Source organism: Schistocerca americana, chromosome 4, assembly GCF_021461395.2.
Source record: "Schistocerca americana isolate TAMUIC-IGC-003095 chromosome 4, iqSchAmer2.1, whole genome shotgun sequence".
Classification (NCBI taxonomy): domain Eukaryota; kingdom Metazoa; phylum Arthropoda; class Insecta; order Orthoptera; family Acrididae; genus Schistocerca; species Schistocerca americana.
The window spans coordinates 709380371-709406557 of record NC_060122.1 but is presented as its reverse complement, the minus strand read 5'-3'; the positions used below and the strand labels follow the sequence as shown (position 1 = coordinate 709406557).

At 41.0% G+C, this 26187-nt stretch overlaps 1 protein-coding gene across 3 annotated transcripts in view; it reads left to right on the top strand.

Moving 5' to 3' along the window:
* Positions 1-24676, top strand: part of LOC124613161 (transcriptional adapter 2B-like) — a 91492-nt gene extending 66816 nt beyond the window's left edge. For 2 of the 3 annotated variants that reach the window (XR_006979613.1, XR_006979614.1), the window contains exon 11: positions 1779-1841. Coding sequence is in view for 1 of the 3 variants with exons in the window: in XM_047141787.1 (XP_046997743.1) it covers positions 1779-1841; positions 23399-23512 (177 nt within the window). In the remaining 2 variants the exon portion in view is untranslated. Of the gene's footprint in view, positions 1-1778; positions 1842-23398 lie in introns of those variants that run through there. The other variant, XM_047141787.1, reaches the window with a different exon arrangement.
* Positions 24677-26187: the final 1511 nt, after the last annotated feature.

Below are 26187 nucleotides of genomic sequence, written 5' to 3'. Positions count from 1 at the left end.
CAAGATTGTTTGTTAGGACGAGAATGGAGAAGAAACATTGGTTGACTACATCACGTGTCCTATGCTCTGAATATCTGCTGTCATCAGCTGGTGAGATCATGTGACATGAACTAAAATTGGCTTACAAAATGCATTGCAATCTTGATTTCAATGCTGCGGAAAGTAACATTCGGTGCCCGGTGTAATTTGAATTTATACTTTCGCAATACGAAAATATGTAGTGCACATGTTGCTGCACATCAAAGATCTTTCCAAAACATGTTTTTTCTCCTGAGTTTCGTTTTTTAAAGTGCCGGGAAATTCTATGCTGGCGTATAAAACTATAACCATTCAAAGGATTGATAAGTTTCGCAGTTCCGAGGGAAAGTATAATGTCACTTAACTCACCCAGGAGAAAGTGTATTTTTAACCGGGAAATCTGAGAAAAATCCGAGAATTTTTTTTCCTTGTCCGCGTATACATGCTGATATAAGTACTTTACCTGATTGAACACATCCAGAAAGCAGTTGTGATTTGTTGTGTCTTACTGTTTGAGGTTCTGCTGGTAAATCTGCCATCTCTTATGCTGATCAGTAGATCATAGGAGATTTCATAATGTATTTTTTCATTATTTGTGACTAAGGCCAAACAAAATATCACTAAGTGTTTAAAGTTATTCTTGTTATATGTTTCTTAGGTATATTATATTGATATAGGAGCAATGTGGGAATATACAGGTGTGTAGTACCAAGATTCTTATTCAAGTGTACTGTACATATACTGTCTGTGGCTGAGAAGAATACACACTGGAGGAATGCGGCTGTGAGTCAGGAGCGCATCATGACATGCTCTAGACTGGATAGTATGATCTGTTCTAAAAACATTTGCAATGAATCCAATTATATCAGCACTATAAATGTGAGTAACTTGAAGAGGTTTCTGTGATGCAAACACAAAAAAGCATGTCACCTTTTCAGTTCCTGTGTACATGGTGTCAGTAATTGCCTTATCAATAATTTATTAATACTCGTGTTGTATATGCAGTAACTTAAATATGTTTCTTTGGATACACATTTCAGTTTATTCAGTTAAAACATTGTTAATGCCAAGGTTTTCTCATCCATTTTCTTGCTTATAATGTGGATGTGATGTCTGCATAAACTTTTCACTAGAAATTTCCTCTTTCTCACTAGTGCTGTACATAAAAAAATAAAGGAAACTGGGAGAACATACATGGCTAACAGTGAAAGACAATGAGGCTAAAGATGGCAGGGAAAGGAGCAAGGGGAAACACTTCCTGCCTCACTCCTTGCAGGTCTTCTTCTCAGCTGCCTACAGTACTTTATTTGTGAGTTTGCATGACTAGCTGAAGATCAAATGTCAGCATCTGTCTTCAGCCCTTGTTTGATCTATTCCATGTGTTTGGATCCTGAGTTGATGGGAGCTTTAAGACTTAAACTTGATTATCTGTAAATGTACAATGTGAGCAAAAGCCTCAAGGTCTAAATGTTGTCATATTTTGCTGTTTGGTATTCTTTCAGTTTTGGTGTAGTTGTTCCCTCTTCCATGACCATAAATCACACACTTCTATTCCTTTAGTCTTGTAAGTGAAACCCAATATAAATTAAAGATTTATGTGTTTTATTGTGCCTTAAGTGCTTTGTATTTTAATTGTAGGCAGAAATCAGCTGCAAGACTTGCAGTTACATATTAACATTAAAACTATTTTACTTATTGTCTGATTAGTCACTTTGTTTGATTCTATGAAAAATAAGAGTTGTGTTTTTTATATGTTTTAGCTGTGTACATCATTGAATATGAAGCCTTCCCAATACCTTACGTGGAAGACACTACTACTTCGTGTAAGTTTCTTTTTTGTTATAAAAATTACTAATATGGTATATGTATGTATGTGCATGTGTTTCTGCCTGTGTGCTTAAGGTAGAATTCAGTAATTACAAACTACAGTCAGTATTGTACTTAACTTATTCCTCCTGAACTGTAAAACTGCACAGGTATTTCATTTGTCTAGAGATTGTATTTCAAGTGTAGGTTTTCAAGTGAGCACATAAGTGCTTTCCAACTTTCATGCTGAAACAGTTAAAAAGTACTTTTGCCCCCAAACATAGCCACTTTTGTAAGTCATGTTCTAAACTTAACTGGGATTGCTGTACTTCCAAAACTAGCATCTAGAAGAAGAGCAGTGTGTAAGACATATGTAACTGGAACAAACTTTACATCACATATTAGCTTCCCCTGAGGGTCCCGGGGTTAGAACAGACCTGAGGTATTCCTGTCTGTCGTAAGAGGCGACTAAAAGGAGGCTCACACATTTCAGCCTTTATGTGATGGTCCCCTGTCAGGTTTGACCTCCATCTTTCTAAATTTTCCCGAAGAGCAAGCCGGTTGGGGAAGGGTGCAATACATGGTGTGTTGTGTCAGTCGTGCACTGAGATCTTTAGCCCACTTTCTCATTGTCACATTGCAGTCCCGCTCATTCTCCATCTCTTGGGCGAGGACGCCTTCCTGGGTGCATTTTCCACCATGCACTATGCAGTGTTGGCTTTCTGCGCCGACAATGACCATGGAATTCTTAGCACCACATATCCAGCGTGGTAGCTGGTCCATTGTGGTGGGGCCACCATGTACCCTGTCGGTTGTAGCCCCCTGACAACACAGGGATCGCTGTGCTGATGCCTGCACTGTTAACTCCCCACATATACCATGGAGTAGATGCCCATCTCCCTGGGGCGTCGGGACTCCCGGTAATGGCCATCCTGCCAGGTGGCCGTTGCTGAGGCTGGGTGGTGCCTGTGGGGTAGGGCCCCTGGTCGGAGTGGGTGGCATCAGGGCAGATGACATGCCGTGAAGCGTAGTACGTCATCTCTTGCTGGTGGTCTGCCGCCAGCAGTCTCTAAGCAGGCAAAGTCTAACTTCAATGCTAAGAAATATGACCCCAAATCATTCCCCTCGCTGGCCACACAATGGGAGGAACACCGGGCTGTGGATGGCAGTTAAGCTTACTTGTCCCGGTACCTCATATGTACAAGAATTGATGGAATCTTTCATGTCCATGAAGCCTCAGTTTTTTGTGGAGCATTTGGAGGACAAGTTTGGGGAGGTGGAGGGCTTGTCCAAAATGCACTCTGGGTCGGTCTTGATAAAAACAGCATCCTCTGCCCAGTCACAGGCATTACTCGCTTGTGACAAGTAGGGGGATGTTTCTGTTACCATCGTGCCTCATAAGAGCTTAAATACGGTCCAGAGTATTATATTCCACAGGGACCTTCTTTTGCAGTCTGACGATAAGCTGCATGCCAGTTTAGAGCAGCGAAGTGTTCATTTCGTCCAGTGAGTCCTTCAGGGTCCAAGGGATAATCAGGTTGCCACCGGTGCCTTCATCTTGGCCTTCATGGGCGACACATTGCCCGAGAAGGTCGAAGTGATTGTCTAACACTGTGACGTCAAGCCATATATCCCTCCCCCAATGTGGTGCTTTAAGTGCTGGAAGTTCAGCCATATGTCTTCCTGCTGTACTTCTAGCGTCACATATTGAGATTGTGGATGTCCATCACATCCCAGTACTCCATGTTCCCTGCCTCCCATCTGTGTCAACTGTGGAGAGCATCATTCACCTTATTTGCCATACTGCAGCATTTGACAGAAAGAGAGGAAAATCATTGAATCTAAGACCCTGGACTAACTGACCTACACTGAGTCTAAGAGGAAATTTGAGCACCTACATCCTGTGGCTATGACCTCTTCTTATGCCGCTGCTATGAGAACAATTGTCACCCCATCAATTCCTTGCATTTCTGTTGCCTCTCAGAACCAGAGGTCTATACCTGCCCTCTTGATGGTGGGGGGCACTTCCCTCCCTGTTGCTTCTGCACCACCTACATCTGGAGCAATACCCCCCCCCCCCCCCCCCAACCATCAGGGATATCAGTCCCCACTTCTGAGCCGGAGAAGTGTAAGTCTTCTTCTGCTTCTCTCGCTAGGAAGGGGTCCCTTGGGTCACTCCATTCCCAGGTTTCTGCTTGTGGGAAAGATGACACCCACCAGTGACTGAAGAGCCCAAAAGAAGCTGGTCATAGAGCTTCGTGCTCATACTGAATCAGTGAAGTCCTCCCAGCCAGGGCAACCCAAGGAGCAGTGAGAGAAATCCAAAAAGAAGTTCTCCAAGACCAAGGGAATTGCAGTGCCACCCACACCACCGCTACCTACAAGCTCTGCGACTGCGGATGTGGTGGAGATTCTGGTGTCCACTGAGGACCTAGATCTCTCCGGACTCTCAGACACAATGGATATAGACTGCTCAGGAAAAAAGTCAGTGGCAGCAGGTGACCCTGAGATGTAAACTACCTTATTGAATGTTCCATGCCTTCCCAGTCACAATGACGTCATCCTCCAGTGGAACTGTGACGGTTTTTTCCAAAGCCTGGCTGAGCTATGGCAACCGTTAAGCTTTACACCTGCTTTCTGCATTGTCCTCCAGGAAACCTGGTTCGCGGCAATGCAGACCCCTGCCCTCCACGGCTACAAGGGATACTACAGGAACCGTAGCGACTATAATCGAGTGTCAGGTGGAGTTTGCGCTTATGTCCTAAACTCAGTCTGTAGTGAAACTGTGCCCCTTCAAACTCCTCTTGACGCTGTGGCTGCCAGAATAAGGACGACACAGGAAATAACTGTCTGCAATGTATATCTTCCTCCAGATGGTGCAGTGTCCCTGAATGTATTAACTGTACTAATTGATCAACTCTCTAAACCTTTCCTTCTGTTGGGAGATTTTAATGACCATAACCCCTAGTGGGGTGGTACCGTGCTTAGGAAGAGATGTTGAAACTTTACTGTCTCAGTTCGGCCTCTGAGTCTTAAACACTGAGGCCCCCACACATTTCAGTGTGGCTCATGATAGTTACTCGGCCATTGATTTATCAATTTTCAGCCCAGGACTTCTCCCATCCATCCACTGGAGAGCACATGATAACCTGAGTGGTTGTGACCACTTCTCCATCTTCCTGTCACTGCCCCAGCATCAAGCCCACGGACACCTGCCCAGATGGGCTTTAAACAAGGTGGACTGGGAAACTTTCACCTCTGTGCTGTCACTGCTGAATCTCCCCCACACAGTAACATTGATGTGATGGTTGAGGAGGTGACTACAACAATAGTTTCTGTGGCAGAAAACACGATCCCTCGCGCTTTAGGCTGCCCCCCGGCGAAAGGCAGTACCTCGGTGGTCACTGAAAGTCAGTGAAGCAATTAAGGAGCGACGGCGAGCTCTACAGTGGCATAAGCAGCAACCTTCCCTTGAGCACCTCATAGCCTTGAAATGTTTCCGTGCCCATGTTCCCATGTTCACCAACTTATCAAACAACGGAAGCAGGAGTGTTGGGAGATATGTTTGACCATTGGGTGCCATACGTCACCTTCCCAAGTCTGGGCAAAGATCAAATGTGTTTTCGGATACCAGACACCGGTAGGTGTTCCCGGTGTTAACATAAATGGCGTGTTATCTACTGATATCAACGCGATTGCTGAGCACTTTGCTCGAGCCTCTACATTGGAGAATTACCCCCCAGCCTTTCGCACTTTCAAACGGCGGCTGGAGGGGAAAGTCCTCTCATTCACTACATGCCACAGTGAATCCTATAATGCCCCATTTACAGAATGGGAGCTCCTCAGTGCCCTTGCACATTGCCCTGACACAGCTCCTGTGCTAGATCAGATCCACAGTCACATGATTAAACATCTCTCAACTGACTACAAGTGACATCTCCTCGTCATCTTCAACCGGATCTGGTGCGATGGTGTCTTTCCATCACAGTGGCGGGAGAGCACCATCATTCCCGATGCTCGAATACGGTAAAAACCTGCTTGATGTGGATAGCTATCAGCCCATCAACCTCACCAACATTCTGCTGGAATGTATGGTGTTTTGGCGGTTGGATTGGGTCCTAGAGTCACGTGGCCTACTGGCTCCATGTCAGGGCGGCTTGCGCCAGGGTAGCTCTACCACTGATAATCTTGTGTCCCTCGAGTCTGCCATCCGAACATCCTTTTCCAGACACCGAAACCTGGTTGCCGTTGTTTTTGATTTATGAAAAGCGTATGGCACCACCTGGCGACATCATGTGCTTGCCACATTATACGAGTTGGGTCTCCGAGGCTCGCTCCCTGTTTTTATCCAAAATTTCCAGTCGCCTCGTATTTTCCGTGTCCAAGTTGGTGCCTCCCATAGTTCCCCCATATCCAGGAGAATGGGGTCCTGCCGCAGGGCTCTGTATCGAGTGAAACTCTATTTTTAGTGGCCATTAATGTCTAGCAGCATTGGTCTCACCTTCTCTGTATGCAGACGACTTCTGCATTTCATACTGCTCCACCAGTACTGGTGTTGCTGAGCGGCCCCTGCAGGGAGCCATCCACAAGGCACAGTCATGGGCTCTAGCCTACGGTTTCCAGTTTTCGGCCGCAAAGTTGTGTGTTATGCACTTCTGTCGGTGTCATACTGTTCATCCAGAACCAGAACTTTACCTTAATAATGATCCACTCACTGTAGTGGAGACATATCGATGACATTGCACATGTTTGTAGTTCTCCTGCGCATCGGAATCACTGTCTACTTTTCTCACCTACAGCAGTTCATCTCCTGCATAAGCGGCACACGTCAGGGCTTCCAATTGCAGTTCTTGTCTGATGCCTTCTTTCTGAACTAGAGTTCTTGTCTTTACCACCTGTACTTGAGGTCCATTCATGTACAGATCCATGGTGTATGCCTAGGCCACGGCTTTGCCTGGGCCTTTCACATGGCCCTAAGGACTCAGTTAACCCAAAGGATCTCCACTGCCATTTCCCCTCGATTCTTGACATGTACCAAGGCCACGAAGTGTTTACATCAACGGCTCGATGGCTGATGCTCACATCATTCATTGCCTGATGGCTGCAGTGTTTTCACTGCCTAGCTGGTGGCTATATCTCGTGCTCTTGAACACGTCCATTCATGCCCTGAGGAGTCGTTTCTTCTGTGTACTGACTCCTTGAGCAGTCTACAAGCTGTCAACCTCGTCATCCCTCGGTAGTAACCATCCAGGAGTCCATCTATACTCAGAAACGGTCCAGTCATTCAGTGGTGTTTGTCTGGACCCCAGGTCAAGTCGGAATCCCAGGCAACGAACTTGCCGACAGGTTGGCCAAACAGGCTGCGCGGAAACAGCTTATAGAGATCGGCTTCTCTGCAACTGACCTGCGTTCAGTACTACTCCGCAAGGTTTTGTGGCTTTGGGAGACGAAATGGCATAACCTCAGCATGCACAACAAATTGCGTGCCATTAAGGAGACTATGAATGTTTGGCAGTCCTCCATGTGGGCTCTCGAAGGGACTCTGTGGTTCTCTGCCAGCTCCGCATTGGCCACACTTGGGTGACACACGGCTGCCCCCTGCGCCGTGATGACCCACGTCAGTGTCGGTGCAGCCCCCGGCTGACAGTAGCCCATATCTTGCTGAGCTGTCCTTCTTTGGCTGCCTTGCGATGGAATCTTCGGTTACCGGACTCTTTGCCCTTAATTTTAGCTGATAATGCCTCATCGGCTAATTTAGTTTTACATTTTATACATGACAGTGGGTTTTATCATTCTATATAAGTTTTAGTGCATGTCTGTTGCCCCTTTGTGTTCTCCACTCTAATGCTTTTAGGGTGGCTGTTTTAATGTGTCACAGAGTGGCTGGCTTTTCCTTTTTATTCTTGTGGCCAGCCAGCTCTCTTGGTTACCTTTGTGCCTTTGGTGACCATTGTACCTGTAGCAGGATTGTCATCATTAATCCCTCTCTCTCTTTGGTGACATTCTAAAAATGATTAGGTTTGTCTGTAACCAGATTAAACATATTACTGTGACATGTGGGTTGTCAGACTAGTTGTTAGAGGCAGTTAACTGAAACTGTGCTTAGCATTTCATTACAGTATTCTTGGCCTTTAATACTTTTGATGGAAGCATAATTTTCCAATCAATATTGGACAAATTAAAGTAATAATCTCTACTGTTACCATACGTTTAAAGTATTTCCACACATTAGATTATCTTTGAGTGAAACTGTAAGAGTCATGTGTGCATCTGATGGCTTATAGAAACATTTGATTATTATTGAAAGTCCACTGACCCATATTATCCTTGTCATAAGAGGTCACAGTTGGCTATATTTTCGACATCACTGGACTTAATGTTTCTGCTAATCACTATAAACACTCCATTGAGTGGGAGATGATTTTCCCAATATAAGTACCACTTGCTGAAAATTTCTGTAATCTATACTTTGATCTTCAACCATTTCTTGGTTCCTAATATCTGGGAGGGAATGCTGTCTTGAAGGTATATGATGTTTTGTAGTTTACTGCAAACACTCTGGCAATTCAAAACTATAGTTCAATTCTTTTATCTTGGCGGCTCGCGCATGCCCGCCCAGACGCTGGAGATTGCTGCGTTGCCAGTTGCACACGACGCACGCGCCAATAGAAGCAGCGCCATAGTATAGCTAGTTCGCAAGCTTACGTGTAGGGGGGAGCGCGCAGTTCATGAAGTAAAGCCACCACGGCCGCATTAACCCTTTCGCTGCTACAAAGACGTGCTCCCTGCATTCCGCGCTGTGGGCAATTTTGTCACTGCACTGCTTGCCTGTGCAGACACATTGTGTTCCGACTGCTTTGACACTCTTTATCACTCGATTCCACAAAAACTATTTGGCTCAAAAATTAGATTTTTACCTATCTTCTTGACTGATACCTTCCCCCCATAAATGACTTAATTTTGTTTCGATGTTCAACGCAGTTATTATGCAGCATTAAATATAGTAAACCTTTGCACGAAATTTTGAAGAGTTTGCAGAGGTAAAAGTCCATAGAGTATACTTTCCGTATGGTCGATTTTAGTTGCTACAATGTTGAGAATGAAATGTGGACAAGATATCTATATATTTCATTTAATTTAAGTACCACGTAAGTGTCGTATGTAATATTGAGAAATATTCCACCTTTCGCGACTGTAACAAAAGTTTTACTTACACTGGGCACGTTTGGCTTTATTTTAAAGCACTTCAATCAATCAAAAGGAAGTAGACAAAATACATTAAACAAAACTGTGGACTTACAAAAACATTAGGACTTGAATATACTGTCTGTCAGTGAAGTGCTCTGAGCTATGTCAAATATAATTTTGTGTGTGGCACACACAAACAGCATTTATTTGCTAAAACACTGATGAACCAACACAAACGTTGAATATTGTGCTACCGCAGCACATAACTACGAAAGGTGACTTGGCAATGGAGGACACAAAATACAGTCCTCTTATGATGCTTCAAAAGAGAGAAACGCGTCTGGTCTAAATAAGTCGCTTATTACAGTTGCAGAAGAGGGATATATTTCAATACCATTGGTAAAACTGCGACTGTGGAACAAAAAACAAGAAATAGAACATGAATACCATTGTGTATGTGCCATACCTTTCACCGATGGAAGTGCTTTAAAATAAAGCCAAACGCGCCGTGTGTATATAAAACTTTTATTACAGTCGCGAAAGACGGAATATTTCTCAATATTACATACGACACCTATGTGGTACTTAAATTAAATGAGATATTGTTATACAGTAAATATTATATGAAATTTAGGTATCTTGTCCACATTTCATTCTCAACATTGTGGCAACTAAAATCGACCATACGGAAAGTATAGGCTATGGACTTTTACCTCTGCAAACTCTTCAAAATTTCGTGCAATGGTTTACTACATTTAATGCTGCACATCAAAACAAAATTAAGTCATTTATGGGGGGAAGGTATCAGGCAAGAAGACGTGTAAAAATCAAATTTTTTGGCCAAATAGTTTTTGTGAAATCGAATGATAAGTGTGTCAAAACAGTGGGAACACCATGTGTCTGCACAGGCGAGAAGTGCAGTGATGACAAAATCGCGCACAGCGCGGAATGCGGGGAGCATGTGTCTGCAGCAGCGAAAAAGTTAATGAAGAGGCAAAGCACTAGAAATTTCATTCAAACGAATAAAATTCGTGAAGTAAGGCACTCCAATATTGTTTTTAAATAAAAAAAATATTAAGCACCACACAAGGTTTGAACTCCTAACCTTTCACTTGGCAGCCCAACACCTTATCCGTTCCACTACCTCAGCTCATCAAACAGTATATCTCCATAACCACTCTAACACCTCAAGCAACTACTTATAAACACTGTTGGTATGACTATGAATTACTCACGCTTCGTCGAAGTACAATAGGAAATAAACAATTACCGCTGTTCTTTATTGCGAAAAAGCAGTTCGTGAGATTGAAACAAACACCTTTCCTTACTATAGCCTGAATTAGGAGTCTTATTGCTTGTTTGGTGTAATTAATTAATAGAATATGAAGCAATTGGTATAAAGAATGCTTTTTCCAAACTTTCTGTAAAAGAAAGTCTGCTATCAAGACATTGCTTTTGTTCTATTACTTTATTTATGACTGAACGTTTCCAAAACTGAAGACACTCGTCTGTGCTCTGCACTGCTGTCGAGATCTGGCAACGTCGTTCTCTGTTCATTGGCTGACTGTGTTTTGTGACGTCAGATGCGCAGAACGGACCTAAACTCGGCCGCCAAGATATATGACGCGCACTTTAGCATTTCACTATCCATATGTTCTACATGATTTGTTTCACTAATTGTGTTGTCCAGTGGAGATGTTTGAATAGGCACGTGGTAGTTTCACCTAACCAAAACAAAAAAGTGTGCCACACATGCTGTGCAACTTAAGACATTGATGGCACATTTGATTTGCTCTTCTCCTGTGACACTATTTCTCTTGGAAGGTTCATCACACACCTCAAATTCAAGCTGTCTACAACTGGCAGCCTCTTCTTCCCCCACCCTGCGTGGGGCTCAGAACTCTTATGTGCGTGCTTGGTGAGCATGGGACCCCAAGCTATTGTAGTACTTTTTCCTTGCCTGTGTTGTAGTTTTACCTTCTGACTGTATGTTTTCTCTGAATTATTGTGTTAAGAAGATTTTCTTCTGGCAACCTATTTGTAATAAAGTTCCTGAATGTACTGCCCTCCAGGAAAGTTCTCGCACCCAAATTATTCTTGGGACTAAGAACTGGCTGAAACCCGAAGTGGAAAGCTCTTGAGACATTTAGCGAGTCATGGAACGTGTATCAGAAAGACAGATTAGAGGCCACACGATGCGGAGTGTTCATTGCAGTTGACAGAAATTTCTCTCTATTGAGGTCAAAGTTGAGTGTGACAGTGAAGTGATCTGGTTGTGTATAACAGGCGCAGGTCAAACCGAGTAAATTGTTTGATGTTTTTACCAACCACTCAATTCTGTCAAATACCCAGATCATGCAATGCTAGTTCGAGCCAACTTTAACCTACTGAGTATAGACGGAGACATCTACAGGTCCGTTGCAGGGAGACGCACACAGACAGTCATGCAAAATACTTTTGAACACACCTTCTGAAAACTGTCGTAAGCAACTAACTTGACAGTACACGCACAATGGAAATGTCTTAGACCTTGTAGTAACAAATATGCCCTACCTTATTGACAATGTCACTATAGAAATGGGGATTAGCAATCATGATGTCATTGTAGCAACTATGTTTACAAAAGTTAATAAATCAGTCAAGAAGACTAGGAGAGTGTTTCTGTTGGATAGGGCAGGTAAGTAGTTATTACCATCTCTCTTAGACAGATCCAGTAAAGTTGATGTAGAGGAATTATGTGCAGAGTTTAATCAGATTGTAAATTGTGGTCTGGAGAGTTATGTGCCTAATAAGTGGATAAAGGATGGAAAGGATCCATCATGGTTTACTTATGACATTCAGAGGATGCTGAGGAGGCAGAGGCTGTTGCATTCTTGGTTCAAATGATGTCAAGTGAAGGTTGGTAGAGATTTTTCTAAGCTGGTCTAAGGCTTCCAGTCAGTCCCTTGTTGACTAGTCTGGTGTGGCAGTTGAATATACCAAAACAAAAGCCAATGTAATAAATTTCACAGTCAAGAAATCATTCACGCAGGAGAATCATACAAATATACCATAATTTGACCATCATATAGACACCCATATGAATGACACAGTAATAAGCATCCCTGGTGTAGAGAAACAACTGAAAGATTTGAAAGCAAATCACAAGGTCCGGTTGGAATCCCAGTTTGATTTTACAAAGAGTACTGTACGGCATTGGTCCCTCACCGAGTTTGCATTTATCGTGAATATCTCGCCCAGCAGAAAGTCCCAAGCAACTGGAAAATAAGCACAGTTGACTCCAGCGTATAAGAAGGGTAAAAGAACCGACCCGCAAACTTACATACCAATATCCCTAAGTTTGGTTTGCTGCAGAATCTGTGAACACATTCTCAGTTTGAATATAGTAAACTTTCTTGTGACTGAAATTATTATGTCCATAAATCAGCATGATTTTAGAAAGTATCACTCACGCGAAACTCAGCTTAACCTCTTCTCACATGATATACTGCAGATGAAGGGCAACAGACAGATTCCATATTTCTAGATTTCTGAAAAGCGTTTGACGCGGTGCCCCATTGGAGTCTGTTAATGGAGGTATGAGCATATAGAATAAGTTCACCGATATGTGAGCATCTTAAATAATATATCCCAGTATTTTGTCCTTGACAACAAGTGTTCCTCAGAGACAAGGGTATCATCAGGAGTGCCCTAGGGATGTGTGATAGGACCACTGTTGTTCTCGGTATACATAAATAATTTGATGGACAAGGTGGGCAGTAATCTGTGGTGGTTTGCTGATGATGCTGTGGTGTATGGTAAGGTGTCAAATTCAAGTGACTGTAGGAAAATACAAGATGACGTAGACAAAATTTCTAGTTGTGATGAATGGCAGCTAGCCCCAAATGTGGAAAAATGTAAGTTAATGTGAATGAGTAGGAAGATCAAACCCATAATGTTCGGATACAGTATTCCTAGTGTCCTGCTTGACACAGTCAAGTTATTTAAATATCTGGGTGCCACATTGCGAAGCAATATGAGATGGAACGAGCATGTGAGAACTGTGTCAGGCAGGGCAGATGGGCCAACTTCGGTTTACTGTGGGAATTTCAGGAAGTAGTGGTTCAACTGTAATGTGACTTCATGTAGGAGACTGGTGCGACCTATTCTTGATTGCTGCTAGAATGTTTGGGATCCGTACCAAGTTGGATTGAAGGAAGACATTGAAGCAATTCAGAGGCAGTCTGCTAGATTTGTGACCGGTAGGTTCAAGCAATACAGGGTTGAGAAAATTTAGAGAACTGGCATTTGATGAAGCTGCGGAAAGATTCTGCTTCTGGCAACATTACATTGCACATAATAAACATGAACATAAGGTACGAGAAATTAGGGCCCATATGAAGGCATACAGTCATTTATCCCTCGCTCTGATTGTGAATGGAACAGGAAAGGAAAGGGCTAGTAGTGGTACAGGGTACCCTCCGTCACGCACCGTATGGTGGCTTGCAGAATATCTATGTAGATGTGGATGTTCTAGGATGCAGGTCATATGTAATGGCATTGACTAATACATAAATAAAAGATTGCAATCATGATTCAGTCCAATTCTCAAACTTTCACTCATGCCGCAGTCGTGATTCAGTCCAATTCTCAAAAGTCTGCTCGTCCTGCAATCTAGTGACGCCTGTTGGTACTACTTGCACGGTGGGTCTAAACAGTATATTTTATTTTCATGATGTTCCAGTCAGTTTAATATGATTTATTTTGTTTGTAGACATGTCAGGAGTCACAATGGGGTGTAGGGCTTTACATCAGGAAAGAAATGGAACCCAGCGTAGTTGCAGTAAGGTATGTAAACGAACGACTGATGTGGATAGATGTGACGGTGTTTAGCAAGAAAATTAGGATTGTGTCAGTATATTCGCATTGTGAAGGGACAGATCAAGATAAGATGGATAGTTTTTATGAGGCACTCAGTGATGTAGTTGTTAGAGTAAAGCACAAGGACGGTGTTCTGCTCATGGGTGATTTTAACGCCAGGATTGGAAATCAAACAGAAGGGTATGAAAAGGTTATAGGTAAATTTGGAGAGGATATGGAGGCCAACAGGAACGGGAAACAACTCTTGGATTTCTGTGCCAGTATGGGCTTAGTAATCACAAACTCCTTTTTTAAACATAAGAACATTCACCGGTATACTTGGGAAGGCAGGGGAACCAGATCTGTCATTGACTATATAATAACAGATCAGGAATTCAGGAAGGCTGTGAGGGACACACGTGTATTCAGGGGATTCTTTGATGACACTGATCACTATTTAATCTGCAGTGAAATTGGGATTGTGAGGCCGAAAGTGCAGGAGGTCAGGTCCATAAGTAGGAGGATAAGAGTGGAGAAACTTCAGGATAAGGAAATCAGGCACAAGTACATAACAGTGATCTCAGAAAGGTACCAGTTAGTTGAATGTAGTCAATTACAGTCATTGGAAAAGGAATGGACAAGGTACAGGGACACAGTACTAGAAGTGGCTAAATAATGTCTTGGAACAGTAGTGTATAAAAGTAGGATGAAGCAAACAGCTTGGTGGAATGACACAGTCAAGGCAGCCTGTAAAAGGAAAAAGAAGGCGTATCAAAAATGGCTACATACTAGAACTCAGGTAGACAGAGAAAATTATGTTGAAGAAAGAAACAAAGCCAAACAGATAACTGCAGCATCCAAGAAGAAATCTTGGGAAGACTTTGGAAACAGGTTGGAGACTATGGGTCAAGCTGCTGGAAAACCATTCTGGAGTGTAATTAGCAGTCTTCGAAAGGGAGGTAAGAAGGAAATGACAAGTATTTTGGACAGGTCAGGAAAACTGCTGGTGAATCCTGTGGATGTCTTGGGCAGAGGGAGGAAATATTTTGAAGAGTTGCTCAATGTAGGTGAAAATACGATCAGTAATGTTTCAGATTTCGAGGTAGAATGGGATAGGAATGATGATGGAAATAGGATCACAGTTGAGGAAGAGGAAAAAATGGTCAATAGATTCCAGTGCAATAAAGCGGCTGGGGTGGATGAAATTAAGTCGGAACTCATCAAATACAGTGGAGTGTTGGGTATTAAATGGCTACACAGGATAATTGAAATGGCCTGGGAGTCGGGACAGGTTCCATCAGACTGGACAAAAGCAGTAATCACACCAATCTTTAAACATGGAAACAGAAAAGATTGTAACAACTACAGAGGTATCTCTTTAATCAGCGTTGTGGGTAAAATCTTCTCGGGTGTTGTTGAAAGGAAAGTGCGAGTATTAGTTGAGGAGCAGTTGGATGAAAATCAGTGTGGGTTTAGGCCTCTTAGAGGTTGTCAGGACCAGATCTTTAGCTTACGACAAATAATGGAGAAGTGTTATGAGTGGAACAGGGAATTGTATCTATGCTTTATAGATCTAGAAAAGGCATATGACCGGGTTCCTAGGAGGAAGTTATTGTCTGTTCAACAAGATTATGGAATAGGAGGCAAACTTTTGCAAGCAATTAAAGGTCTTTACATGGACAGTCAGGCAGCAGTTAGAGTTGACGGTAAATTGAGTTCATGGTTCAGAGTAGTTTCAGGGGTAAGACAAGGCTGCAACCTGTCTCCACTCTTGTTCATATTATTTATGGATCATATGTTGAAAACAATAGACTGGCTGGGTGAGATCAAGATATGTGAACACAAAATAAGCAGTCTTGCATATGTAGATGACAGTTGTGATGGCAGATTCGATTGAAAGTTTGCAAAGTAATATTTCAGAGCTAGATCAGAAATGTAAGGACTATGGTATAAAGATTAGCATCTCCAAAACGAAAGTAATGTCAGTGGGAAAGAAATATAAACGGATTGAGTGCCAAATAGGAGGAACAAAGTTAGAACAGGTTGACGGTTTCTAGTACTTAGGATGCATATTCTCACAGGATGGCAACATAGTGAAAGAACTGGAAGCGAGGTGTAGCAAAGCTAATGCAATGAGTGCTCAGCTACGACCTACTCTCTTCTGCAAGAAGGAAGTCAGTATCAAGACTAAGTTATCTGTGCACCTTTCAATCTTTCGACCAACTTTGTCGTATGGGAGCGAAAGCTGGGTGGATTCAGGTTACCTTATCAACAAGGTTGAGGTTACGGATATAAAAGTAGCTTGGATGATTGCAGGTACTAGTAGGTGGGAACAGTGGCAGGAGGGTGTCCACAATGAGGAAATCAAAGAAAAAACTGGGAATGAACTCTATAGATGTAGCAGTTAGGGCGAACAGGCTTAGATGGTGGGGTCATGTTACACGCATGGGAGAAGCAAGGTTACCCAAGAGACTCATGGGTTCAGCAGTAGGAGGAGTCGGGGCAGACCAAGGAGAAGGTACCTGGATTCGGTTAAGAATAATTTTGAAGTAATAGGTTTAACATCAGAAGAGGCACCAATGTTAGCACTGAATAGGGGATCATGGAGGAATTTTATAAGGGGGCTGACTGAACGCTGAAAGGCATAATCAGTCTTAAATGATGATGATGATGATGATGATGATGATGATGATGATGAAGATGATGGTAGACATTTAATTCTGAATTAATTTTCCTACTTGCTGCATCTGAATGTCGCCATCTTGTTCTTAAGTTGATAGAAAGGTTGTAACATTTTTACTCGGTATTCTAATACGTGAACAGCGACTGAACTTCTCATTTGCAATTCACTTGGTATATCATTACAGTCTCCAATAACCAAATAAAGTATTGACTTGCATTCAGAATCGAGTAATGTTTTTTGAAGGATAACAATTTTGCCTCTCAATATTAGCATCAATAAAAAGCACCATAAATATTTGTATACAGTAGCCATACATGTATGAGAACTTTTATTGAAAATGTGTTTAGATACAACAAGAGTCTATAAGATGATATAATCTAATGCGTCGTCCTCTAGTATTTTACAAAATTGTCAAATTTTAAGCAGAGCAATAGATTGTAGACTGTAGTGGTGGCTGGTTCACAATTTCTCATGTATCCCTTGCATTGGTGCCACGTGAGTCAGATGTCACACGATTGTTTCAGGAAGGGTGACACTGTATTGAATGCTTCATTGTATCGAGAAATCTCAAGCATATTTGAGCATGAGAATTTTTTGCTTCACCTACCCTTCCAAATTCATCAAAATAAATCTGTGTGTGACATCAATAGCCAAAGTTTTATCTGTAAATGTAAAATGACCCTTATATCAATATAGTAATGTAAAAATGTTGATCTCAGCAGCAATCATTTAATGCACAAATATGAAACGAACCTATGTTCTTTGACTAATGCTTTTGGGAAAGAAACCTCATCTTATAATCGAGCACATACGGTATCCCACTGGTTATCTAGGCTGGAGATGCTACATAATTCAACTCCCCAAGAGTCCAAGAGAACGGCTTCTCGCAGAGTTCAGTGCTGAGTGTTAGGCTTTTCCTCACTCCCACCAATGGGCAAATGACTTCATTGGATCACTGGTCACTCCCATGCCGTATGTCGATGACTTTTGCTTTTGGTATAACTCCCAGTCTGTAGCCTTGATTGAGTGCCAGGTCCAAGATGCCATTCAAAGGGCGTCCATTTAAACCCCTTCTCACGGCTTCCAGATCACTCTTGCAAAAACTCGAATAACTCATTTCTGTTGTCATACCATAGCCTGTCCTGACCCAGAACTCTACTGGGATACCCAGCACATGGATACTGTCACACGGTCCCAGCTTTTGGTATTCCTCTTTAATAAAAAGTTGATATGATGCCTCATATTCATTAACAAAAGGCAACTGCAGGCGAAAGCTTAATGCTCTCTGTTTCCTTTCCCAACTCTCATCCATATTTACTGGCGCCTGGTCACGTCTTAGTTGGATTACAGTTGCAAGGTTTATATCTCAGGGGCACTTTCAGCTTTGAAGTCGTTGGACACAGTTCACCACTGTGCTGTAAGAGTGGCCACTTTGCCTAACATCCTCCTTAGAATGTCCCCTCCCCCCACCCTCCCTTTCTGCTCTGTACACAGACCACGAATTAGGGCAATCTATTTCAAGATCCTAATGTGTGTGGTCCCCATGATCTTTCAGTGACTGTTCCTCACAGTTCTTCAGGAGTGTCAGGGTGGTATATTCATTTACTCAAGCCTTTAAAATCATGGATAGAATGGGATAAGTTTTTACATCTTCCACCAGTCAGAAATAACATTTGTTGCTGGGAACATGTAGGTGGTTTTACGGTGGAGCTGAAGGCCATTAACAGAGTCCACCATTTACTAAACAGATTTCCTTTGACAATATTTTAATTAGTAGTGACTTGATGAGGAGTCACCAGCCTATTGTTTGATGTTATCTTGTCACTCTGTGATATCTGCTATTCGTGAGCTTTCCTCTGACCTTAGTCACATTGCCTGCTCAGTCATCTTTCTCTGAGCCCCAAGTCATGTGGCTATCTCAGGGAAGGAAGTCCTGACGGTATGGCTGTAGAACTGATTACTTCTCTGATTGTTTGCGACCTTTGGGTCGCTTTGACGATCCCAAGTGCAGATATTTTTGTGCAAATAAAGATGGAAAAACATCTGGTTTCCCCATGTAATAAACTCCCCACTATTAAGGATACTACTGCTGCAAGGCATTCCTCCTTCCATTCCTTCCAGATGGAATACACTATCCTATGTTGCCCACGCATACCATATTAACCCATATTTTTATTTTATGTAACTATCCACTGCCACATTGTAGTTGTGGAGCCTTACAGACTAGCTCACATCTTGGTGGAATTTTGCCTTTTTCTGGCTCTCCATGCTAAGCATGGTCTTCTGTATTCTTTGTCTCTAATATTAGTGGATGACCCATGGTGTTTTTCTGTGAATTCTTCTCTCATATGTAACATTTTAAATAATTTTCGAGTTGGGGTGGGTGGGTTAGAGATGTCTCCCACTGCATGCTAAGTCCTATCTCTTTTGCCAGCTGTTTTGGTCATCCCTCTTCTACTGTGTTTTAACTGCTTGTAGGTGCAGTTAGCCTCTTTCTCTACCACATTCTGTTTTCCATTTTAGTTATAGCACTCTGATGAATACTGGCGTTATTTTCCTTTCTAATGCTTTGACTATAACAGATCATGGTTGGGACGGTTCCTTTCTCACACGAGGACACTGTCCCACCCACCTGCTGACCTGTTATTTCCCATACTGTGTTTAATTATTGTCAGTTCAACTGGTTTCCATTACATTTTTAGTCTTTTCTCAATTTTACTGTTATGGATCTTCCAGCTAGAAGGATTCTTTACTCTGTAACTGCCTACACCCTTAATCATGTTGGTGGGAGGTTGGATGCCGGCAGGGTTTCTCTAACCACATATGAGCTTCAAGAGACCCCTCATCTGCTCTTACCTACATACCAACCTGACCCATATACCTTTACTTGTCCTTAAATTGTTTCTCAGCTCTTGCATCAATATTGTTTCATTCCCTCGATTCAGGCATAAAATATGATCAGATTTCTGGCAGACGTTACTAACTGCAGATGAACTACCTCTTGATTGAGGAACTGATGACCTTGCTGTTTAGTTCCATAACAACTACCACCAGCCAACCAACACACCGACCCAACCTTCTTTTCTCCTCCTGGCTGCTTGGATTCAACATAGGGGAGACTGGTACTTGAGCATGAGTGGTAACACCCAGTGGCTCTGACTCACCAGCATAAGGCAATGCCTCTACTCTAACCTATTCATGACTAATGTGGAGTTAACCTACTGGCCATTTAGTTTCCCTACAGATCATCAGACCAGGGCGTGACACAACAACAATGCTCAGGTGAACACTTAGTACTAGATTACGGTTCTGTGCAAGCCACATCGGTAAAAAAAAAAAAAAAAAAAAAAAGTTTCAGCTGGAGACTATCCTACCAATACATCACTGATGTGATTACAGTGGCCACATGAAGCAATTCAGCAGTTTCCAATGCAGCTGTTTGCGCACAACAATCAGCTTCTTCAGCAAGATGCCTCAACAGCCACAATCCCTCATTATCATCGGTTTTCCAGTCCAGTTGCCCAGATGTGGTTTAAGGGTGCTCTCCACTTGTATCTGTCCACATACCATTCTTTTCCCATGACTTTATTCCAGTTTTTTTTTTCCTATATCCTCCTTCACATGGTCCAACCATCTCTTTCTTGATCCTCCTACCAGTCACATCTGTGTATAGCCATTGTTGTGCTTTCCTTTCCTCGTCCATTCGTTTGCCTCCAAACCATCTCAAAGAGGCCCTTGTTACTGTTTCTTTCAAGGATGTGTACACTTCAGCTTCTTCCTAATTTTTTTGTTTCTTACCTTATCCTTTCTAGTTTTCCGACCATAATTTGTAAGAAATTAATTTCTACAGCTCACAGTTCATTGTTGATCTGTTTGGTGGTTGTTCAGGTTTCTAAGCCATTTCATGTTATGGAGATAAAGTATGACTGAAGGAGAGTCTGTTTTGATCTTAAAGCGACTTGCTGATTCCACAGTAGATTCCGAACTACATTATAGAACTGAGCTGATTTTTGAGTTTGGTTATTGATGTGCTATCACTTGAAATGATCCACTCAAGATATATCTATTGGTCTACTATTTCCAGCTGTATATCTAGCAGCTTCATATTTCCTGTTTTGTTCTGCCTAGCCTATCTTACCCTGAAAACTGCACCTGGGGTTAGTGATTGCAAAGAGAAAGGAATAAAGAAATTAAAAGCACTAACCACAAAGTGCCAAAAGATTGCCTTCAGTATTGTCTGACAGTCATTGTTACCTAGAACTATATCAACGCTGTCAGTTTCACATAAATGGAACTGCTCACAGTAGATGTACAAAACAGGAGTACAAAGGTCACTTTAACTGTCAGGGAACTTCTTTTGCTGTTCAGACTACAGTTGCTTCTTACATCCAAATGGGAGCGTATAAAAAATGCTTCTTACATCCAAATGGGAGCGTATAAAAAATCTAAACTACGCGCACAGTACTTTATTGTTCTGGTAACTAGTGCTGGTGCTTTGGAATCTGGAACACTAAATTTATCTAGGATTAAGGGAATAAGCTTTTATGCATCCATCAGTGACATGAATTAGGCTGGGTGAACTAGTGAAAAAGTGTGAAGTTGTGGTTGAGAAAGAACTGTCCTGCTCATTCTTGTCCAGTCACTTCTACAAAAAGCTTCTCACTACTTACCAGTCTGCATAAGCTCTGTTGCTTTCTTCAGCATGGCTACATGTCAGAACAAACAGATATGTAGCTTTTACTAGGAACTTGGGTAAACTAACATAAGAAAGACATAGATCAATTTTTAAGATTATATCATTTATCTGGCACAACATCATGTCCCAAGTTTAAAGAACATTCAGTGCATAAAAACATAACTTTGCCAAGCACAGTAAATTCAGGCATATTATTAGATCTGATACAGATATATATAACTTAGTACAAGTCTACACATTGCTCATTGCCTTACACATCACTATCAGAAAATATTACTCATTATGGACCTGCTGGCAAGAACTAGTGTGAGAAATGAGTTAATGGTTTTAGTTTATACTGAAATAATGTTTGCATATCACTGTAGTATAGTTAATAAACAAATAAGTGTTTCCCAGAGATATGCTTCTTATTGTCATTGGCTTTAGTTAGTAATTGGCAATAAGTATTGACAGTTTGGGCTGACATTGGTATCCTTTAATAGTGACACTAGAAGATATTTATTTTCCCATTTCAGTGGCCACCTCACTCCACTGTTCTCTTGCAGTCAGCCACCTGTTGCTGAACTGAGGCACCTCTCACATGGGCATGGGGGAATGCATCTAAAGCATTCCGTGCACTCATTCTTAAATAAAATGCTACCTATTGCGCTGAAGGCATAAAGTAACAAGCACTGTTAAACTGAAATAATAAAAAAAAGAAAACAAAATGGTGCAAGCTCTGTGATAGACACATCACCATCTCCATCCAAAGCAAATTAAAGTCAAACTACATAAAAATGTAAGAGTGGGGAACACAGTATCTGATAGCAGATTTATTGGGGAAACTCTAAAGAAACATAATTCATTTGTGAAGGGTGTTACTTAAAGAATCCTTGTCTGACTTGTTTATCAGTCTGGAATATTAATGGAGTAGATGTGTTTCTTTATTCACTGTGATAGTGCAGCAGAACCATTTAACAGAGTCTGTGGAAAATACTGTAAGGAGTCTCTCAGACTTTTAATAGTTAAGTACAAATCAAGAAACAATTTTGTTACCTTAAATAAATCTCGTTGGTAAAATTTGAGATCTTCAAATTTATACAAAGATTATTGTTCCTGCACAACTTAATGAATGCCATCTGAAAGGGATGGTGGTGGCCCTATAGTGCATCCTGTGGAAACTAATGCTAAATGGGGGTGGGGGGTGAAGTACAAATATAGATGCAGGTTCCATTAATCATTTCTGTGCAGAACACTTGTTCATTTAGCAATATAACAGGGAAGTAAACCAAAAGATGCTCTGTCATCGTGGTTGTTTTTCCTGCTAAACGATTTCAATAATGTATGATTTCTGCTGAAATCTTAGGCATCTGAAACATGTCTACTCTGTCTTTAATGGCCTGTGACATCTGCAGTATATATTTATTATTTGCACATTGATATGTGGTTTGATGGGCAAGTTTCAAGACTAGAAGTCCAAAGGCTCAACATTGTCCAATTCACAAGTGGTCTAAGAATTTTTTCAGTCACTTATTGCTTCTTTCACAATGATTTTACAAAGTTGAAAGGTCAGAGGAAGGCAAGGACATATGGACCTAAGTATGATGATGTGTATCGAAGCACTGGCGTTCATGCCAACCTTCAGGTTGAGAACAACTTTAATTTTACTTGTATATTCATTTGCTTTCCACACATCACTTGTAACTGTAGCTGATGACCCTTTTTGTGTATAAATCTACGATAAGTTGTGAAACAAATCATTAGTGCAGATAGTAGTAATCCTTTGATTTGATGACTCCAAAAAGAATAATTTATTTTCCAGAACTTAATATTCACACATACACGGGAAATTGAAGTTTGTGTAGCGTGTTCTAAAGTTAAAGATGAAGGATGTAATGTGTGATTCAGCACAGTAATTGCTTTTAACTTTTTATTTTATAGTAGGTGCATAAAAGGTTGCATGTAACAGTACCTTCTGCACATTAAATATTAAGTGATAGTGAATCTGTACTAAACAGAAACACAAACCTGAAAGATACTGCAGATTTTAAGTGTTATGTTAAAAGCTGCTAGAATTTTATTAAAATGTGTAACTGATCCTGTATTGTTAGTTACTATTCTATTGTGACTCTTGAAATTACTTCACAATATTTAATTCTTTAATTTTAAAGGAAGTTTTTAATCCACAGGAACATGGGAGAAAGGGAGCAAAGAAGGAAGACTTTTTATCTAGTGAAAATTCTGGCCCAGAGACCCAGATCTTACATTACCTTGTTAATAGTGGCTGGATCACTGCCCGCTAAATAATCTTCGTTTAATAAGGGTACAGTTGTGGACCATAACTAAAACATAATGTGATTAAGTGAAGTAGGCCATCTTTCTCTTCCTTTCAACGTATGTCCACTGTTGTTGGCTTATGCATAGACCACTGAACATATATTTACTGTGTACATATATGAACTATGTAATCAGAAGCATTTGGTGATCTCAGCTACCTTTTATTAGCTCATGTAGTACAATTCTTATTAAGTCATTGGCTAGGGGGAGAAATGCACCAAATATTTCTTTCATAGTTATTTTTGATATGCATATTGTCTGTAAGTGTACAGTGTAAAGCTAACGTATAAATATTACCAACTATCAGTAAATAAACCAAATGAAATTTCGTAAATAAGGCAGAGAGAAATCAGTGCCATTAATTAAAATATTATGTACTTTCTGTACATAAGAGCTTCAGTGATTTCACCTTTTAAACAAAAGCCAAATCGTAAAAATAGAGGGACAGGCAGAAGTATAATGCTTTTGGTAGCAGGCCTTCATCTTTCTTTATTTCTTTGCAGATTCTTTGCAACACTGATTGTTTAAACAATAGGAAGCTATTTAATTTACTTTATATTGTATGGGTTGTCCATTTCTTTATGGTCAATATTGATTCCTCATACATGAATTTTGTGATATTTGATGTGGAAACATGTAAGAACTTGGTTGTATATAGTGTACCTGAAATGTGTTGTATATATTTTGTGGAGTTGCAGTTCGGAATATGTTCATTATGTTGTTGTGCAATCACTTCAAAGATAAAAAATTGTCAGTACGTTATTAAACAACTAATACTTCCATAAATGCTATGTAGTGACAGTTTGCAGTTGTTTTAATATTCTGGCTCTTATGCATCTGTTTTGCATTTATAATGCATGAAGTTATGCAGTTTTTTTGGTAATCAGAGAAAGTACAATGTTTTGTGAAAAAATTCATTATCAAGCTATGGCTAAAATGATAACACTGTAAAAATGTTACGAAAATCAAGTGAATAGTGGGCTTCATGTAGTTACAGTCACATGCCCTTATTACAATCTTAATTTCATGTGTAACTCTGTAATATCTAGTCCATGTACCATCTCCTAGTTCTGTAAGTTTAATTTAAATTTATAGACAGTATGCTCTGTCATTAAAAACTTTTACCTCAATGTTGCTTGTTAGTGTCATTGTCAAAGTATACAAATATTATAGGAAAAAGACTTTAAAGCTCTAGATGAAATGTGAAATGAAGTCTGTGACAATACCAATACAATCTGCTGAGCTGTTTCAGAAATGTATTGCTCTTTTTTGAGTTTATGGAGTACAAGTTTGAATCATGGCTTCACCTGGAGATATGACATTTTAGCTTCTACTATATAAATGGAATTAATTCAGTTCCAATTTGTGGCATTTTGAGTAAGAAATATCACATTGTTATCAATTATATATTTGCCAGAAGTGATCATAATAGTAAAAATTCTTAACAATATTGAACTTGGCATGATGCAAATATAGTTGTTTATTATGGCATAGAAATTGACTTGATTTTTTAAAGTTTTTCACTTTTTGTATTACCACCACCTTTAGACATTGATTAATGCCATGCCTCGTGGCAAAGCAGCTATGAATTAGTCTTAGATGGCTAAACACTCAATTTTTGGTTAAGAAATTATTGTTCTGTTTGCTGGTTAGAAGTCCCATGAAACATGTAGTAATGCATCAATCTCTCTGAACAGTAAAATTGGTGCGCTCCTGTAAATCAGTTGATAAGTAAGCAAGCTATCAAACAGTGAGTTACATAAAAGTCTTCTGCTCCATACTTACAGGGAAAAACTGCAAATTCATCTTTCTTTTGCTTCCTTTCCAATTCTATAAATACTTAACAGGCTTGCAATTTGCCAGTAACACCTGGAATTCTCAAGAGTGTTCGTTTTACCTTGCAGTGTCAGGTAGAAACTTTTGTGATTATTTTTTTGAATTATTTTAAACATCTAGTTCCACAGGAGCAAACTGAGGAGCAAATCTCCGTGGTCATGGAATTAGTCAGTATGTGCAATTAACATCATAAAAGTTAATAGAAAAAATTACACAAATCCTATTCAGAGAACAAGCTGCTGAGTATACACTGATCAGCCAGAACATTATCACCACTGACAGTATCGATATAAACCCATCCAGGTGAAAGGAGTGTCACCTGCCGAGGAATGACTGCTAGTCAGACACATGCACGGTGCATGTAGTATCAGTGAGTGTGTTGTCCTTGTGTAGAATGGGGAAGGCGCATGATCTATCAGAGTTTGACCAAGTGCAGACTGTGATGGCCCAGAGGCTCGGCATGAGCATTTCGGAAACTGCACTATTTATTGAGTGTTTGAGGAGTGCTGTGGTGAGTGTCTTCAACACATGGTGAAACCAAGTTGAAACCATGTCCAGATGTCATGGGGTTGGGCGGCCACCCCTCATTACAGATGTCATATGTCATAGGCTGGGCAGACAGGTAAAACAGTACAGGTGGCAAAATGTGGCAGTACTAACATTAGACTTAAATGCTGGGCAGAGTATAAGTATGTCTGAACACACAGTGCACCAGACCCTCCTAATGATAAGCCTGCGTATCCGATGACCCAATGTTACCATCATGACACTGGCAACTTTGATGGATATGGGCAAGTGACCATCA